This window comes from Talpa europaea (genome assembly GCF_964194135.1).
Source record: "Talpa europaea genome assembly, chromosome: 11".
NCBI lineage: Eukaryota > Metazoa > Chordata > Mammalia > Eulipotyphla > Talpidae > Talpa > Talpa europaea.
Genome location: NC_140078.1, coordinates 26,109,471 through 26,128,950, shown reverse-complemented (window position 1 = coordinate 26,128,950; position 19,480 = coordinate 26,109,471). Strand labels below are relative to the sequence as shown.

At 37.6% G+C, this 19,480-nt stretch overlaps 1 protein-coding gene across 2 annotated transcripts in view; it reads right to left on the bottom strand.

Annotated features, from left to right (window-relative positions):
* Positions 1-19,480, bottom strand: part of PLCB1 (phospholipase C beta 1) — a gene marked incomplete at both ends in the record, with an annotated part of 613,641 nt that overhangs the window by 117,463 nt on the left and 476,698 nt on the right. For both annotated transcript variants that reach the window (XM_084247878.1, XM_084247879.1), the window contains 6 exons: positions 2,629-2,753; positions 4,520-4,604; positions 6,775-6,871; positions 9,078-9,145; positions 14,392-14,569; positions 15,766-15,850. In XM_084247878.1, coding sequence (XP_084104004.1) covers positions 2,629-2,753; positions 4,520-4,604; positions 6,775-6,871; positions 9,078-9,145; positions 14,392-14,569; positions 15,766-15,850 — 638 coding nt within the window. The remainder of the gene's footprint in view (positions 1-2,628; positions 2,754-4,519; positions 4,605-6,774; positions 6,872-9,077; positions 9,146-14,391; positions 14,570-15,765; positions 15,851-19,480) is intronic.

Genomic DNA, 19,480 nt, shown 5'->3' with positions numbered 1-19,480 from the left:
ACCTGCAGTCTCCTTAATTGAAGAAGTTGCTATATGCATCCTGAAGGTGTGATATTTGAAATACCTGCCACTCCCACTCCCCAGGGCCAGCATTGAGACAAGTGAATGCTTTCACTAACCAGAGTTTTCCAGGAGCTAGTAACCCAGGGTAAGCAAAGATAACAAATTCCTGTGTGTGGTCCTGTTATAATCAAAATCCATGCAAGTAATGCATCTAATGTTCAAAGAACCTAGAGAATGATGAGATGGCAGGGACTGTAAAAGACATTTGAACCAGGGAATTGGCTTAGAAGAGGGGGTCCTGGCAGGGTGGGAAGCTTGAGTCTCTGATGCTCACTGGAGTTGAGTCCAGCATTCTGGTTCCCCTTACCCCCTGGTGGTACCAGGTTGTTGGTCTCTAGAACAGGAGCAAAAGCAGCAGTCTGAAAGTTTGTCCCTGTTACAACCTATAAAAACTAAAATGAAGAGACAGAAGAATATCACGAAGGCTGATGCAAAACAAAGAACAAGTCCTCAAAGCAACAGAACTGGAGAGTATGCCTGAAGAGGAACTGAAGGTCAGAGTTATAACTGATGCTTGTAGAATTTAAAAGAAAACAAAACAGAACCCACAATGGATGATGTGTATTAGGACCAGGATAAGGAGTGAGAAAATATGAGACTGTTACAATTAGGATAATGGATCTAAAAGTTACTATAACCAAATTAAATTATAATTATAAATTATAATAGAGTCTGAATTAAAATTATAATAGAAGGTCTGAAAAGCAGACAAACAAAAGTAATGGGGAGAATTAGTGATCTGCAAAGCCCATTGTTAGAGAACACACAAATAGAACAACAGAAACAAAAGTGTTAAAAAATGAAAATAGTGTTAGAAATAGCATTAGTTTCTGGGAAGAGCTAAAGAGAAACAACATCCATATCATGGGGGTCCCAGAAGGAGAAGAGAAAGACAAAGGCATGGAAAACCTACTTCAATAGATAACTGCTGAGAACCATCTCAACCTGGGAAATGAACCAACATCCTGACATTCTGATCCAAGAGTTTCAAACAAAATAATATCAGACAGACTCCAAGACAAGCTATAGTAAAACTATTGAAACCTATTGAAACGATGACAAGGATAGGCTACAAAAAACACAGAGAAAAAAGGGCAAACAATAAGGGAATACTAATAACATGGCAGATTTTTCAGTAGAACCTTATAAGCAAGAAGGGAAAGGCAAGTGGATATTGAAAGTATTCAAAGAAAACTATTTCCAGTTTAGAGTCCTTTATACTGAATGATTACATTCAAGACAGAAGAAAGGGTAATGAGCTTCAATGAAAAGCAAAATCTAAAAGGATTTACCGACACCAAAAATGAATAGGAAAATTGATAAGAGCCTTCATCAGGGAATTCATAAAAGCAGAAACATACAAACTAAAATACATGCTTAAAGTGTTCACCCTCAGCATTAGTCAACAAAATGAAATTAAAATGACAGTGAGATAGCATATTTTTATTATCATTATTATTTAGTACTTAACTGAGACCTCAAATGAGAGGGTTCACCTCATATATATTCCTGATGAAGGAGAAACCTAGTGCAACACTTGATGGACAATTTGGCATGATGCTCAGAGGTTCTTAAAATGTTCACTTCTTTTAAAAAGCAATTCTGTTTTAGGAGCTTTTCCAAAAGAACATTAGGAGATAGACTTGATAATTGATATTCTAGACAATCCTCAGAGCATTATTTATACTAGAAAAAAATTCCTAACATCTAGTGATAGAAAATGGACTTTACTGAGGTTTTCAATATGCTTAATATGTAGATATTACATTACATGTTTCTGAATAGCACTCAGATTATATATGTATATGTCCATATATATAAAACAATGAAATGAAAAGGCATGCAAATATATAGCCAAATGTAAGTACAAATCTAAAAGTTAACAGAGTTGAATCTTTAATTGGTAGCATTCTTGGTGCTTTGATTTTTTTATATACTTTTTTAAATTTTCCAAATTTTCTATAAATAAGTACCTATTATTTTAAAGATTGCAAAAATTTTGTTTGAAAATAGATCTTTTAGTACAAAGTAGAAAAAAAGCCTTGTTGATAAATTATTGATAACAATTTCTTAGTTTTCAAAATTCACCTTTTTTTTGCTTTGATACTTCCTTCACTGATATTTGCTTTTATTTGTTTTTTCAAACAAGTCTGGATTTTTTTTTTGACCCCAATCTCTTGGGGATGGTTTTCATGATCCTCAGAAATGTGACTTTATATAGAATGGAAATGTAGGGCCTCCCCTGGTGGTGCAGCGGTTGAGTGCTGGGTTGCGAAGCTGCCTGCAGCCTCTGCAGTGCCGGTTCATTCTCCTGCCACCAGCGAGGTTCGTTCCCTGGCCACCAGCGAGGGTCCCACATGGTGAACAGACCTCTCCTGCTGCGCCCGCTGCTCCCCTCAGCAGTGTATTTCTTCGTCAGTCTGCCTGCTCTGCTCCCCGCTCTGGCTCTGGTGAATTCTCTCACCCTCCCGTGCTTCTGACTGTACCCAGTGCTTGTATAAATAAATAAATAAATCTTTAAAAAAAAAAAAAAAGAATGGAAACGTATTACCCTATGTTACTTACCTACTGTTTGGAAATTAAGTGCAACCATTTGGCAACCTGCATTCCAGAAGAGCTGAGGCATGTAGTTGGATGAATCCACTCGTGTTCCTTTTGGATATATCCTACTAAGCTGCATTTTGTTATATCTGGACCATCATGTTAAGTAGTGAATACAATTATCAAAATAATTAATTGATAATATTAACTGAGAGGCCACCTTTAATCTTTCTGTTTTGGGGAAATGAAATAAATATTTAAGAACTCACTGAGTTAGTGGGTGAAATAGATTAAAAAAATTCTGAACAAACAAAATAAATGTGCTTTTATAATATACATGTAGCATCACCTTGGCAGAGCCTTGTGGGTAAAAACTTAATGAGTTAGCAAAAATGAGTGAGTCAAAGTCAGTGTGATTTCGTGGAGATTATTAAGGACAGGCTTAATGACAAAGGACACACGAAGAAGCTCAAGCATGTCAAATCATTTGAGAGGATGATATTGTTTTTGGCAGAAGCAGATAATATGAACTATATGGCTATTTTTGAAATACTCTCTGCTCATTTTCTTAACCTTCTCTGAGAATGCTGTTTGCCAAGACAGTGGTATTCTTTATGACTGATAACAAGGTAAATATAGCACAGATGGTTTTGACCTTGTTTTGTATTTTGGCTCTTACTGTCATCAGTTTCCATCCTGAGAATCTTTTAGTGATTGAACAACATTACATCTTTAAAACAGAACTGATCATTCCCATTAACAAGTTAGGCAGGGGATGAACTGTGGTTTTGAGTTGGGCAGGTGAATCTTTTTTCTGGAACTCATTAGCTGTATAATCAAAAGCAAGTTATTTCACTTTTCTGAGCCTCAGTTTCCTCATCCATAAAATAGACTTAACAATTCTTATATCAGGGCCTCCACTGGTGGTGCAGAGGTTGAGCTTTAGGCTGCAAAGCTGCCCACAGCCTCTGCAGTGCTGGCTTGATCCCGGCCGGCCGGCAAGGGTCCCACATGGCACGACAAACCTCTCCTGTTTTGCCCACTGCTCCCCTCGGCAGTGTATTTTGTCAGTCTGTCTGTTCTGTTCCCTGCTGTGGCTATGGTGAATTCTCTCACCCTCCCACACTTCTGATTGTACCCAGTGCTTGTATAAATAAATAAATCTTTCAAAAAAATTCTTATATTAAAGGGCTATTGTGAGGATTAAATAATAAGCCCAAATGAATACTTAATAAACACTAATGGTCATGATTTTTACAATATAATTGCTTATAACCTTTATATTTTCTCATTCTCCTATTTTTGATGAGTTTGAAAACTGACCTTTTTATTCTAAGATTTACTTTGTGAAATCAAAAGCTTTGAGACATTTACTATTAATTTTATGAAAACATTTTCTGTTTTCATTTTATTTTGATTCTTACATAATAAAAAGTTTCTATTGTCAGCAGTATCAACATAATCATTATTACTAACACATTTATATTTTCATCCCAACTATTTTTTGACTGGATATCTATTTTCAAGAAGGTATATATAGACACACTAGGTATATCTTACAGGCACATACACATTTTACATGTTCCCTAACACGAATAGCAAGCCAAAATCTGGTATCATTAATTCTGTTTTATAGAGAACATTTAGAAGGATTGAGCTAATTGCCAAAATGATAAATTGCTTGAAGGTGTGAAAATAACCTTGAAATTGGGGCTTCCTTTACTCCAGGGCCTGTTCTCTTGCAAATGCGAGGTTACCCAACTCAGCTTCACCTATGAAACCCTTAACTATCATGCCCAGATTTATAGACTTAAGGTATTTCATGCATCTTTCTCCCAATTAAGAACAAAAGTTAAGGAAAGAACACAGGACTTTATTGTGTTAATTCAGTAGTCACTCGTCAAATCAAGGATACTCTACAAATTCCACTGGTGTCTTCGTTAGTTGCTCAAGTCCTTTAGTTTCCACAAAGGATGACATTTCAAAACTTCTATTTCTTTCTGAGTAAAAACAGTAAGGAGTAAAATTAAAATTCCATGTTATAACAGATAACAAATAGGCAAGTGTTCAGTAAAGCTGAGTGTAGTTAATTCTCAATGTAGTTTTTATATATTTTGTGTGTGTGTCTGGTGGGGTGTGGGGGGATGGGCAGGATAAACTGAAGTTGCAACAAAAGTTGAGTGTATTGACTCAACTCAGATATTCTTCTAATATTTCCTAGTTGGGTGAGATGCTTATGGTTGCCACAAGCTAGGGATGAGATAGATTTAGTATGGAAAAATGAATTTTAGTCGTGGATAATAGAATAATGAAAGCTGTTTTGTGAAAAGAGCAGTGACTTTCTAGAACCTTTTGTTCTAAATCCATTCAGATTGATTTCATGGGGCTGTTGGGTGTGTTTGTGCCAGATGATGACTATCTCTCTTCTATCCACATTATCATGGTCTCAGTTTACATATACCCTTTTGGTTCAAATCTTTTGCAAAGCAAAACGTTCTCTGGAAATTTTCCAATCTGATCACCTCCTTTTCAGATTAGATATGAGAGCCAGAGATGAGAAGGTGCTAAAGGTCTCACTATTCTTGAACACAAGAACAACACTCTGAAAGTGAAATCCAAGCTTCCAACTAAAGAGAAATAAAATGGTTCTCTCATTTTGGAGGGACCTAGAGTCAGCCATCTTCTTCCCAGCTGAAAAGACTATTAAATATATACGTTAAGGAAAGTGTGGTTAGATAGCGCTCAGTTTTTTGAAACCGGTTTTCCTTGGAGGCATTTCCCCTCCCTGATGCCTACTTTTCCTAATTAAGCCTCGTTTTTCTTCCTAGTCATCCCCAGAATCCTTCTTTCTGCATCCCTCACCTATAATCAACTCTAAAGTTAACCTTTCTTCTCTTTTGTTGGTTCATCAAAAATCTATTTTGATATAACTAATTATTTTAAGTGTAAGTGCTAATTAATAGTAAGTCAAAAGTAGGTAGAATAGTAAAATATGCACAGTATTCAATTTTAAAATGTGATAAAATGATACAAAACATAGGAAAAGTATTTGGTTGTAAATCTTTTGCTGATGATGTCACCAGCTTCCATAGAACGCAAATGCATCCGCTTCTTCTCAACTAGGTTAGATATCTAAGTCTTTTTTTTTTTTGATTCATGAATTAGGAAAATTCATTTTACAGCTAATAAAATTTTCAGGAATATAAAAATAACTACTTTAGTATATTTCATGAGCAGCTTGTAAGAAGTGTTAGTAATTAAAATAGACAAAATGTTGAGATCTTTACATATAAACTATATATGGAAATTAAATTCTTTATCGTAGATATCTAGATACCATGCTGCTAAGTTAAAGCTCTCTGGGCAAAATTACACAAAAGTATGTTACATAGGGCATAGGTTTTGACATATCTATAATGCTACCTTTTATGAGAAACTGCCATGTTTAAGCAAAACTTCAGCTTTTAAGAACACAAGCGAAAAAGTCCCAAGGATTCTCTTAGCCTGATAGCATCTTCTTATATTCATGTAAGTTTAAAGGGCAATTATAAAAGGTTTTTTTTCTCTAGGTAGAGGAAATATATTTTTCTTACACCCAGAATGGATGTGTAGTTGGATGTAGGGAAAGCATGAAAGTGACTTGCAATTAATTATATGATCCCCTAAATATATAAAACAGAGGATGGATAAACGAGATATGAGTCAATTGGTCGATTTGGTTCGATTCCTAGCTATGAGGGTTGAGCATATTTCTGGTCGATTCCCTTTCAGAGGATGAGCAGAAAGTTTACACCAATACTGTCACTTATACAATGGATGACGTCAACTGTATTGTTGCAAGCAAGAAAGAAATACAAAACTATTAGCTGTACTCTGATTTAATGTCTTTCAGATAAACATGTACATAGCCTATTATGTTTTTTTGTCATTACAGGGTCATGGAATACTTTCATATATGGTAATTATAACATATATTTTAATATATATGATATGCAAGTTTATATGAAATATATGTAATTTTATATAAATATAAACATGACATATAGCATATATTAAACATGCATATAAAATTATAAATCAGATAGTCAACTCATGTATATATTCAGGACTTTACCAGCAATCATTATATGATACAAGAGGGTTTTTTTTCCCCCCAGAAAGGAAACTTACTTTTTGAAATTTCAAATGACTCAAACTTGACTGGCTGAATATAGTTTACCAGGTTGGACATCTCTTCTGTGGCCATGGCCTCACTCCCAGCAGTGCCCTTGAAGCAGAAATGAAAAACAACATTTCCAGAATCGGCATCATGTTATCAAGGATTATTTTCCCAGGGCAATGATCATGTGACCCAAAGAGGGTAGAAGACCACCCCTCCTCCTCTGAAAATGCTTATTGTCAATAGAAAAGTCATTACAGCAGGAAGTAGGAGCAGTGCCCCTCCTTACACCAGCTTGGTGTGGGGGTCGCTCCCAGTGCGCTGGGGCCAGCAGCTTCAACACCCCCCTGAACACTGGTTAGACATGCAACATTTCAGCCCCTCCACAGGTCTTTTGAATCAGAACCTGTGGTTTCATATGGTGCTCGAATGCACATTCAAGTTTGAGAAGCACTGAGCTACATCTCATCTGCCTAGCAGCAAGTCCATAGATGATGTCTGAGGTTAATCAATCAAGAAGTCACTCTAAGATAAGAAAATTATTCTGTAGTGACAAATTATTCTGTAGTGAACTGAAAATTGCTAAAAAAATAAAAGTAAAGTTTTCCTTTGGAAGTAGGATGGGTGGGTCAACTTGTATTGGCAAACAATGGTTACTTTTCTTTAGAAACATTCCTCTCTCCCTGCCTTCTTAGTGGCTGTGTAGATATTAGTCAAGCTTTGTAGTGTAATACAAGGGTCAATAGCTCAATTTCTAGGTTGCCTGATTTTAAATCCCAAATCCACACTTAGAAACTGTGTAGTCTTGGGCAAGTTACTTAAAAGCTCTATCTCATCTGTAGGACTAGGATAAAATTAGTTCCTAAATATACAGGGTTTTTGTGATTATTAAGTGAGTTAATCTATAGGAAAGAGCTCAGGACAGTAACTGGCACACAGTAAAATTTCATGTTACTTTAGTTATTATATAACTATTACACATCACTTTGATAGTTTCATTAAAAGAAAAAAAAAACCTCAAAATACATTATTGCATGGACAGAACTCTGCAGACTAATGAGCTAATATTTTCTCCTGTTTTAGGAAAGAGACGACATAGGGACAAAATTTCTTTGGAATTTCATGCAGCAATATTTAAGCTAACCGTTCATTGGAAATATTCATTTGCAATTGGACCACTTGGTTAGTAATACAGTTTTTAAGTTAACAAGAACCACTGAAAAAAAATTATACACAATTGAAATAATTCTCAGTCAGAACACCTTACCATTTAAACAATTTTTGTCCTGGATATTAAGTCAAAATTAAGTAAGGGAACATCATTAAACAAAAAAATTAGATTATATTAAAGAGTGAAATTCTAAAAGGAAGAACATAAACGAGAACAGCCTCTTATTTGTTATTTATCTTTATAGATACATTGTAAAGATGTAAGTACTGAGACAGATACTTTCCAACAGATTGGAAAGCAGATTTAATACAGACATTTCAACCAAGACACCTGCTAAAACAAAGCTTTAAAATTCAAATTGAGGGCCTCCCTGGTGGCGCAGCAAGTTGAGCGCAGCGCTGTGAAGCTGCCCACAGCCTCTACATTGCGGAATCGATTCCCCACCAGCAAGGGCCATACCCACATGGCGCGGCAGACTTCTCCTCTCTTGCCCAGTGCTCCCCTCGGCAGTGTATTTTGGTCTGTCTGCCTGTTCCGCTCCCCTCTCTGTCTCTGGTGAGTCTTCTCACCCTACTGTGCCTCTGGCCTGTACCCCAGTTCTCGTATAAAATAAATAAATAAAACTTTAAAAAAATAAATAAAATTCAAATTGACCAATTTGTGACTTGCTTCTAGATTATGTACCATTGATATTCTGAGATTAAGTTTTTTTGATGTGTGAGCTTATATCAGTAGATATCTCTAGTCGTTCCAAAGTTACAACAATGGAATTAACATCGTATTTCTGAACATTTCTCCAAATCTCATTTCTACTTTGAATTATGCACTGTTTGACAATCCATTTAATTGTCAAACACTGAGGAAGGCAAATTTTGATATCCCATTTGATACCCCATTGATGGCAGTGAGGCTCAGCAACACTGCCCATTACTGAGAACTCTGCTCATCACCTCGTCCTTCCTTTAGTAACCCCCGTTTCAGCTTCATTTCCAAATGGATTAGGGAACAAATTTCAAAGTGAATTGTGACTCTTCTCACCACTAGATGGCAGAAGGTGACCATGGACTATATTCTGGGGGAAGAGCTTGTGCTGGCAAGTTAGTGGGAAGCCCTGTGACTACAAGTTAAGCCCTGGAGACCTACCTCGTCCATGGAAGATTTTTTACAGTCATCATCATCGTCATCATCATCACTCTCTGTATCAGCTTCCCCTGTCAAATTTTAATAACAGGTCATGAAGTAAACAGACATTTACTGTTTTGAAGCAAGTACTGTGCATTACCAAAAATTTCCTTAGAAATGGGCCTTTCACAGTTTTAAAATAATGCTTCAGGATATTTAAATTTTACTCAGAGAATTATTAAATTATACTATTTTTCATATAGATTTTTTCTAAATTTGATCTGTGAATATCATTTGAAATTTCCAAATTCATAAAAACTGGTTGCCAATATTTTTATCTATATTCTTTTTAAAACATTTGCGCTTGAAACATGCTTTTCAAATCTATTTGGAATCATATACAGTTAGCTTGGTATGGGATATCCATCCTATCTTGACGTATACGTTCTCTTTCAGGACCTTTACGACCCTAAAATAAATGACCCCTGTCCTTTCATCTGATGCTTGGCAGGCACTCAATGACATTGTGGCTATTCTCTCAAGGTCACAGAGGACTCCACAGGAATCGAGAAAGCTTGGGACTATGGCAGCACCCCTGACTACACAAAAACTGTAATGTGCCAACAATATCCTATACTTTGCCTGCAGTCTTAGTTGATGAATGTATTGTCATTGTCTAAACATGCATATATTTTAATATATTTAAAAGAGAAGGATAAAAAGGGCAAACCCTTAAAAATCACTGAGCTGCAAATCTAACTCAGTGAGACAGAATTCCGTTTCATATTTAGCCAACAGCTGCTCCAATGGACAGTTATCCTCTTTGAAGATTTGGTGGATGATTCTGCTAGGTTAAATATTTCACAAGTATGCAACATTACATTATTCCATAGTTCTGCATTTAGTCAAACCCAGTAATATCAGTTAGTATAACGAATATTATCAAGTGAAAAGTATAGAAGGCATAACTAAATTGCTTGATTTGACTATTTTTTGATTCATTCACTACAATAGCATTAAGATTCCAGTAGATGGCAATACTGGCACAAGAATGAGGTAAATTGGCTTGACAAGTCTCTTCCCTCTTTGCCTTTGGAAAGTTAGCTGTCCTGCTCAATCTATATAAATAACACAGCGCTCACAGCATTGTCTTCCAAGGTGCTTATAAATGTTTTCATTTGGCTGAAGAAGTTTAATCAACTACTGAATGAAATCAGTGAGCAAAGTATTCATAAAATAGCTGCAGAGGGAAAAGATTCTGGAAACATCAAGGCTTAGATTTATGAATTATGTATTAAAGATAGCCACACAGCAATCACTTTGTAATTCTGACATTAGTTAATAAGATTAACCAACTATACTTAATACAGAAAACACCCTATTAGCACCTCTTTTAAGAGGATGGCACTTAAATGTTTTTCATAATCAAAGTTGTTACATATTGGTTTTAGAGAAGAGATTCTTTTAATCAACTAATTTAAAAATTGTTTGGCAACCCAAATGCCCCAAAATAGGTGACTGGATCAAGAAGATGTGGCATATATACACAATGGAATATTATTCAGCAATCAAAAAAGATAAACTCATGCCATTCGCAGCAATGTGGATGGAACTAGAAGGAATTATGCTCAGTGAAATAAGCTGGAAGGAAAAAGAAAAATATCGGATGGTTTCACTTATAGGGGAACCAAATAAGACATCAGTGTAAAAACAATAATAACAGTACAAATACAACAAAGCAAAAATGGACAATTATAAATCAGAGACATCCTGCAGGGGAGGAGACAGGAGAGGGATCAGAGGGAGGGAGGGAGGAGCACAGGGGACTGAGGTGATGGTGCACAGGTGCATTGGTGAAGGAAACTCTAAGGGGACTACACCTGAGGGGTTGGGGGGAAGCAAATATTGTTTAAAAATGAGCAATGATGTAAAAAAAAAGTTAATATTAAAAAAAGAAAAAATGCAAACAACTTAAAAAATAAAATCACATTTGATTAAAAAAATTGTTTGGCAGAACCTTCTACATATGCTTCATAGGTCACAGCAATATACCAATCAACTCATTCCCTCCATGAGGTTATTCTTTGGTTTATGTGGGAAAGAAATAATTTGTCTTTTATTCCTGTGAGCAGAGATATGATTTTCCCCTTAGACATCTCAGGAAGGACCTTTGCAGAATCTTTTTGAGCCATTTAAAAAAACCTCTTGCTTTACCCTATTTCTTTAAGACAAGTGCACTGGCAAAGGTCCGAATTCTGGAAGAGGCTGCCAGCCAAGAGGGGCCATGTTAGCTAAGTAAGTTTTGAAATAACCACCATGTACTATTTTTCAAGTTACTTTGAGTTCCCAATCCTGAGGATATCTACAAACCAAATGGTAAATTAGCAGTTTCTTTATTCAGGGGCCTACCTACATATTAAAATGTCCAAAATTTTCCATTGAAATAAATGAGGATTGCACAACAGACTGAGACCAACTTAGGAAATCTACCGAATTACTAACAGATTGCTGCTCTTTCTCTGTATTAAGCAATAATGTTCACTGCCTGTAAAGATCGTTATTTGTGTTATGTATCCAGTTAACAGGAGAGAACTGGTAGCAGGAAAGGCAGATGGTAAAAACAACAGCTCCCACATGCAAAGGAAGCCATGGTTTACTCGCTAGCATTCAAGAGGTGGAATTGTGTTAGGAAATAGGGGAGCTCGCTAAAAGATTTTGGTTCCAAAACTTTAAAAAGAACGTCCTTACTGAAAACAAAAACTATTTTTGAAAAATGAATCAGAAATGTATAATAATGTTTGAAATGAACATTTAAAAACTACCAACAAAATCCTTTCAAAGAATTATATAATGTCTGTTGGATAAGGATTTTCAGGATTTTCCCCTTGAGTGGAAAAATAGAAGCTAAATCAGAGGATTGCCCTAAAATTTGTGCTTTTATTTTTAAAAATCTTTTGACATGTGACAGTTACAGAGAGAAATATACATGTCATAAATGTACAGTGTAGTAAATTATCACCAGCTAAATAGACCTTAGTAACCAGCTCAGACAACAAACAAAATACCAGAGTTCGGAAGCTCTGAATGTCCTTTCTCAAACGTCTTCCTCAAAGGTTACCATATTCTAACTTTCAAGGGCACAGTTTGGTTATTATGAATAGTGCTGCTTTCTGCAATTTTTGTACTTGTCTTTCAGTGAACATTTATCCACATTTCTGTTGGATATAGACTAGGAATGGCATCCCTGGATCACAGAGGGTGCATATTTCTAATTTTTGTAGATGCAGTTTTCCAAAGTGTTGTTCCAATGTTAAACTTTTCATTGAAGAACTTCTGAGATTTAAGCTTAAAGTTTGCTCCATTTGTTCGTCCTGCAATCAGATCTTTGTAATACACTTTTCAGTTTGCCAAAAAGGAAATGGGTGAACGCTGTGGTTACTGAGAAAAGGATTCTCAGTAACCACAGAAATCTATTTCAATCTAAATCGAAAGGAAAATGAATGATATTAAGCATCACCTAACAGTTTTGAAAGAAGAATTCAAGTAACTTTATCATTTCACCTGTTAAAAAGCTCTGGTGAGCTGAATTGCTCCGACATCCTCAGCATATCAATGAGAATGCATTCACTGAACATTTTGTGCAGTCCATAGTTAATGTCAAGGGATTGTAGATATTGAGGAGCTTAAAATCGTCACATAAATAATCTTTGGTTTATGTGGTAGCCAGAATCATGGCCTCTTCAAAATGGCCATGTCCTGTGAATATGCTACCTTACATGACAGAGGGGACTTGCCCAAAAATAGATGACTGGATCAAGAAGATGTGGTACATATATACCATGGAATATTACTCAGCATTCAAAAAAGATAAACACATGCAATTTGCAGCAACATGGATGGCACTGGAAGGGATTATGCTCAGCGAAATAAGCCAAAAAGAAAAAGAAAAATACCGGATGGTCTCACTCATAGCAGGAATCTAGAAAACTTAAATAAGGGACCAGGAAAATGAATAACTATAAGATAGTGAAAATCAAAATCAACAAAAAACTATGAACCAGAGACACTTTTAGGGGGGCGGGAGGGGAGGGATTGGGGTCAGAATGGGGGGGCTGCAATTGTATGGGGAATATAACAATAAAATTTATTTAAAAAAAAAAAAAAAAAAAAAAAAGAACCTTGGAGGGTGGGGGGGTGGGGGTGTATGGGTGGCACAGGGAGATTATCCTGGGTTATCTGAATTAGTTTAGTGTAATGACATGAGTTCTTAAAAGCACAGAACTTTTCTCAGTTGTGGTCAAGGGGAGATGTGACAACAGAAGTGTAACGGAAATGTGACATGGCTGGCTTTGAAGCTGGAGGAAGGGGGACATAGGCTAACAGATGTGGGTGGCCTCAAGTTGGAAAAAACAAGGGAAAAAATTTATCCTTAGAGTCTCCAGAAGGGAACACAGCCCTGCAGCCACCTGGAGCTTAGCTTAGTGAGACCCTTAGGGGTTTTCTGAACTGCAAAACTGAAGGACAATACATGTGTGTAGTTTAAAGTCACCAAGTTTATAGCAGCAACAGAAAATGATTACAGCTTAAAATTGTGTCCAAGCTCTATTTTGAATATCTTGAGACATCACCATAGTGGTTTTCCCATAGAAGCTGGACTAGTCTATATTAACAGTATAGAAGTTTCCTGTATTTACCATATGATCCAGGTATCTTTCTGAAGAACAGAAAAACACAAATTGCACTCCTATGTTCACTGCAGCACTATTCACAACAGCCAAACTATGGAAACAACCTAAATGTCCAAGGACAGATGAGTGGATCAGATGAGTGTATATGTGCTATATACACACAATGGAATACTACTCAGCTATAAAAAAGGTGGATATTTGCCTTTTGCAACAACATTAATGAAACTGGAGGGGATTATGGTAAGTGAAATAAGTCAGAAGAAGAAAGACAAATATGGGATGATTTCACTCATGTGGAATATAAAAAAAAAGCAAAGGAATAGACGAAAACAAGTCCTTGAGATATGACTGCCAAACTAAGACTACCAGAAAGAAAGGGGTTGGGAGCTAAGGGGAGGGGGACACAATGGTGGAGGATTAAAGGGCTTTGGTAGTTGATATGGTGTGATAACATACATTTGTAATGCTGTGAATGTATACCATGAAAAAACATACAGTGTTGTAAACCAGTGTTACCTCAATACACACAATAAAATAAAGTTCAAAAAAAATTTCCACCCAAACAGAGATGCTAGAAGACCTTCTAAACTAATTTCGAGCAGCAATTCTAAATTAACACATAACAGGAAAGTCTGCCAGTCCCTCACCAGCTCCTGGTGAAGACGGCTCGAACACACTGGAGGAGTCACTGTATGTGTTGGAGGCTTGTTCTGAGAGCTTCTTTTTGCCACTTCCTTCTGACGACTTGTGCGACTTCTTCTTATTTTTCACCAAAATTTTGTACATTAAATCCATAGGGCTTGGAAGAGGAACTCCAGATTCCAGCTATAGGAAAATAAAGCATATTCTTTAAAAATATTCTTCCTTCCCTTCCCAAATTCCAAGCTCTTGAATACCAAGAGCTTCTAGATTAATCTTTACTGCTTTTAACACAGCTCATTATACTGTTTTATGTGTGTCCTGCATGGAGTCTGGTTAATAGATCTTTCTTTTTTCATATGAAAGAACCATCTGATTACTTTATTCATACTTCTACAACAGCACCTACAGGAATAAGATAATAAATTTGGGGTGCTAACCCAAACTTTCATGAGTTTTCTCATGGACCATATAAATCCAACTGTCTTGATTTCAGACTGCTAATAGGTCCCTGTCCTGAATTTCCAAAAAAAGAGAAGACAGTTAGCTCCTGACTTTTCTAATGCAGTTTAAAAACAGCAAAATCCCAATTTTGGCAGAAGGCATCTAATTTGTAATATACTTGGCATTAGCAAAAGTGGATTGGGTGGCTTCAAATTTCCTTCCATCCCTGAGAATCAAGCCACCATTATTTGCAACCCATACTTCTCGAGTTTCTAGCTTGTACATCTAATGGGAAAATCAATTTCCCATGAGAGGGTTATTAGATACTGTATATGTGCCAATCTCAAGATGGGTTATTTTTAGAAAGTCTACTGGACTCCTGAAAGTTGGCTCTCTATTCTTTGCTTATGGTGAGTCTGGGGCTGGAATGAAACTATGTTAAGAATGTGTGGAGAAAGGGTCTAAGAGCAAAAGACTGGATTAGGATATTTCTGCTTTGCTTCCCAAAGCCGGGATGTTAGTCCAGCCGTGGAAGGCCTCAGTTCTGCTACAGCAAAGGCCCAAGCCTTTGGAAATTGGCAATGGCCAGCAGCAATAGGCAGCGTGTCATTGTGCCACCTGCAATGTCCCATTTTGTTAACCCATTTCTCTCAAAGGGGTGTGAAAAGGTACCCCAGGAAGTGAGAAAGCCCTGTGCTCTTGGACTGTCCCTGTGAACTGATGTCGATTGTGGCAATTCTGAAGTCCTGGCTGGGTCACCTCTGGCAAGGAAGAGAATACCATGGCCGAGGAAGCAAGCAGTGGGGCACACTGTTGTTATCCACCTGGGCAAAACATTAATCTAACAGAGACATCTAAACATGGAAAGGACGTAAGGAAGTTTCCCCCTAATTCCAACCACATGCATTCCTTCGGGGGTAAACATCAAAACTTCTTACTGGGTATTTTTCCAGTGGTTCCATGAGCAGGGCATCCCCAAAGATCAGTCGGCAGTACTCGGCCATCTTGGCTTGCTGCTTTGGGCTACGAGAGGATGACAAGGAAAGAATAAAAGCAAGGACACTTGGGCAAAGAGTCTGGACAGGATTACTTTGTGTCATTAATTATAGAATGAGGTTAATTTCCTCTTCCTGCCATTGAAGGTCATTTTTATCCTTTACAACCCCTTGTTGATGATCCTGGATTCGTATAACACACAGGCGAACGGTAGAAGCTATTTCTAAGGCTGAACCCCACAGACATGCGTGGAGGGGACAGCAAGTCATTTGCCTGTCACTGGATTCTTGAATGTCCTACAATCAGAGACTCAGTCCCTTTTGTTTCATTTCCTGATTCTAAGTCAAATACAAGACACTTGGATGTGAACTATTGATAGTTCATACCTCCAGGCGAATGCTTGGGTGAGATTTGTCAAACAGAGATCTCTGCTGCAAAGGCATGTTAACAGGAGGTGAGGGCAGAGATGAGAAGGAGGAAGGAAAGAAGGTGGACAGAGAATGGGAGAAGGAAAGACAAAGAGAGGGAAGGAAGGGAGGTGGGAGAGATGAAAGGACCAAGAGGAACAGGAAAGGGAGGATGGGCGGGAGAAGGAAGAGCAACCTCAAAACGAGGAAGAGAAATGGCAGGTAGCAGAATTGTGTCCACTTGGGAGTGAATCATAGAAAAGATCAAAGAAGCAGGCACCTTGCGAAAAGGTATCTGCAATTCTTATGTGCATAATAAGGAAGTAAAAGTGGTGTCAGCCTAATTATATGTCCAAAGGAACATGTTCTGATGGAAAAAGGCTGTGGCTGCAGGTTTGATATGAAAGAGCATCCATGTTTTTCCAATACCTACTTCCTTTGACCTTTTAAAAAGCAGGAAAAATCTCATTCTGCAGAATGTTAAATATCATTATAAAGGTACGCAATTTCCCTGGGTTTTATGGACTGTGATTTTGATCTACAGGCTGTCAAATTTGATCTCCAATAGTTGTCCCTACATGCTACGGTGTTAATACATTTTGAAAGAACTGAGACTGTTGGAAGAATAAGTAAATTATGAAGAACATTCTTTATTATGATTCAAGTCAATTATAAGATGTGATTCTTTTTTTACTTTCTCTTCTATGAATGTTAAGCCTGGATCATGAACTGTTTTTTTTTTTTTTTTTTTCCTGGGGGATGGTGCCTTGGAAGTTCAAATCCTATTACAGTGGTTCACTGGAAAAGGTCTTTTGATAGCCCTTTAAAAAAAAGCATGGTATATATTTGGGAGGACCAAATGAGTTCTCTAGGGTTCAAATATGAGTCTGAGATCATTGCCTTCTTGGAACTACAGGGAGAGGCAAAACAGAGGTTCACAGAAGCTGCAATGTCCTATATAACAACCTCCCAGGTCTCATCATGCCTTTCCTGACCTGTATGAGATTTCACCATGTGGCTTAAGCTGTGCTCAGAACATACAGCAGTTTCTTTAGGGAGAGAGGAAAGCCTGCCAATCAGAGAACAGATTTTCAAAAGCACTGGAGCATTTGTTGACTGACAACTTGTTAGAAGTCTGGAACAAGCAAGAGAAGTAGCTCTCTTGCTGGAGCACCCAGGCATCCTCAGTGCAAACATGCTTGCTAGAAGCCTCACTGGCCCAGGTGCTCAACAGCGTCAGTGGGGCTCAGTGGCTATACCTGAGACAAGCTCACTGTTCTGGGCCCATGTGTTCCCGCTTGTATGAAACAAACTAAATCTTCCATTTTACTTTCACTGAAAAAAGCTATTAAATGTTCACAGGCCAGCAGCATCAGTAGCAACTGGAGCTGGTTAGAAATGCAGATTTGAAGTCTCCAACACAGATTCCGAATAAGAATCTTGGGGGAAGTTGGGCCCAGAGTCTGCATCTTAACAAGCCCTCTGTGTAATTCTGATGCACTTTCAAGTTTGAGAACCACTGTGATAAAGTGAGTCAACAATGTCAAGTAGATGGTATTTTTCTTGAGAGTCCCAACTTGGGAGCCTCAAGTTCCTTTGTTCGGACACCTGGAGTCAAACAGTGGTTTTTACCCTAATGCTCTGTTTTGGGGATTTCTTGAGGAATCTATTTTCACCCGTAGAATGATTTGGGGAGGTGTCCCTAAGTAGGTGGAAAGCAGAGTCTTTTCTACAATGTAACAGAGTCCCCATATCAATTCCACTAAAAAGTCACCTGAATGTTAATGCTGTGGGTGCCAAACTTGGACTTAGGACCCTTATTCTGAGCTGGGGAGAGAGCCCTGTATTTTTAACAAGCCTGCAGGGAATGGAGATACAGGTGGTTAATAGACCATAGTGGAATGCTAATGCTCCATTCAAATCACTCGAGGTCTTAATAAAATGAAGATTCCAGGCAGAGTCTAAGGCAGGGGCCCCAAATGATGCAGATCAATTGCACTGTGCACAGCAAGGATTTAAATCTGACCTAGACTTTTAAAAACTGGTCCAAAATCAATGGAGATGAAAAGAAAAAGTGGTAGGTATCCAAAAAAATCTAAAATGTGCTGTTCAGTAATTAGGTTATTCATTTTTTTCCTACAAACACAAGCCTACCAAACAGGGAACTGATCAGAACAGAGAGCAAATGGGATAGAGTCACAGGAAAACAAAACAACTTTAATTGTGGATCAGAACTAGATATAAAAGATATTATCATTGCCATTAGAGAGTAAACAAAAAATCCTGAAGCTTTTACAACATCAACATCAGATACCATGGAGATAAAACAAGAGGAACAGAGTCACAAAAATATTTTGAGCTTTGGGCTATTGGACTTATTAAACTATCCCTAAAGTGGAGGCACCTGCCAAAACGGTCAATTTTCCGATCAAGGAACGAATGTGGCCCATGGTGTGGTGTAAAATCTCCAAGTTGAACTCAAACCAATTTCCTCCTCTTATAGATGAAGAATGTTCAGCTCAAGCAATGAGGGGCCTGGCCCAACATTCCAGTGTGGCCAAACCAGAGCCAGAGGTTACTTTCCTTGAACTCGGAGTAGAGTCCTTCAATGAAATCATCAGTTCGCCAATTAGGTGCAGTATCAGAGTTCACAAAGTTCTGTTTGTTTTTTAAATATTGATATATCAAAGACTCATTTCTATAAATTTGCATTCAGGCATGGGAGGTGGGTTAAGAATCTGCTCCTTATGGGGATCTGAGGTAGCAGGGGGAGAGGGATAAGTTAAAAGCTGCTAATGGAAGATTCCCCTTATTGGATAAATGATTTCAGCTATTTGGAGCGAACATGAGGGCATTCAGTGGATTTCTTTTTTCCTTTGTGAGTTTATTCTGATGATATGGTCCAAATTGGGTGAGACCAGAGTTGGAATTTGGTATTCTGTAGTTGCAGCATACCAGAGGAAAAAAAAGTTTCACTAAAGAGGGCAAATGGATTTCAGACATATTTGGGGGTATGTCCCTCGATACTGTGTTTAGAAGGATTCTGAGGTTCTATTTAGATTTAGTGGGGCAGAGTGCTGAAGTGTCTGCCTCTGGGTTCAGCAATGAGATGAGGTGACCCACTTGGCAAGCATAAGATTTCACGAGTAGAGAGAAAACCTATCAGTTTTCTTTGGGTCTGTGACAGTTCTCCTATGCAAGAACTGAAGCTGAGTGATTTTGATATCAAGGACAATAGAAATACGAAGCA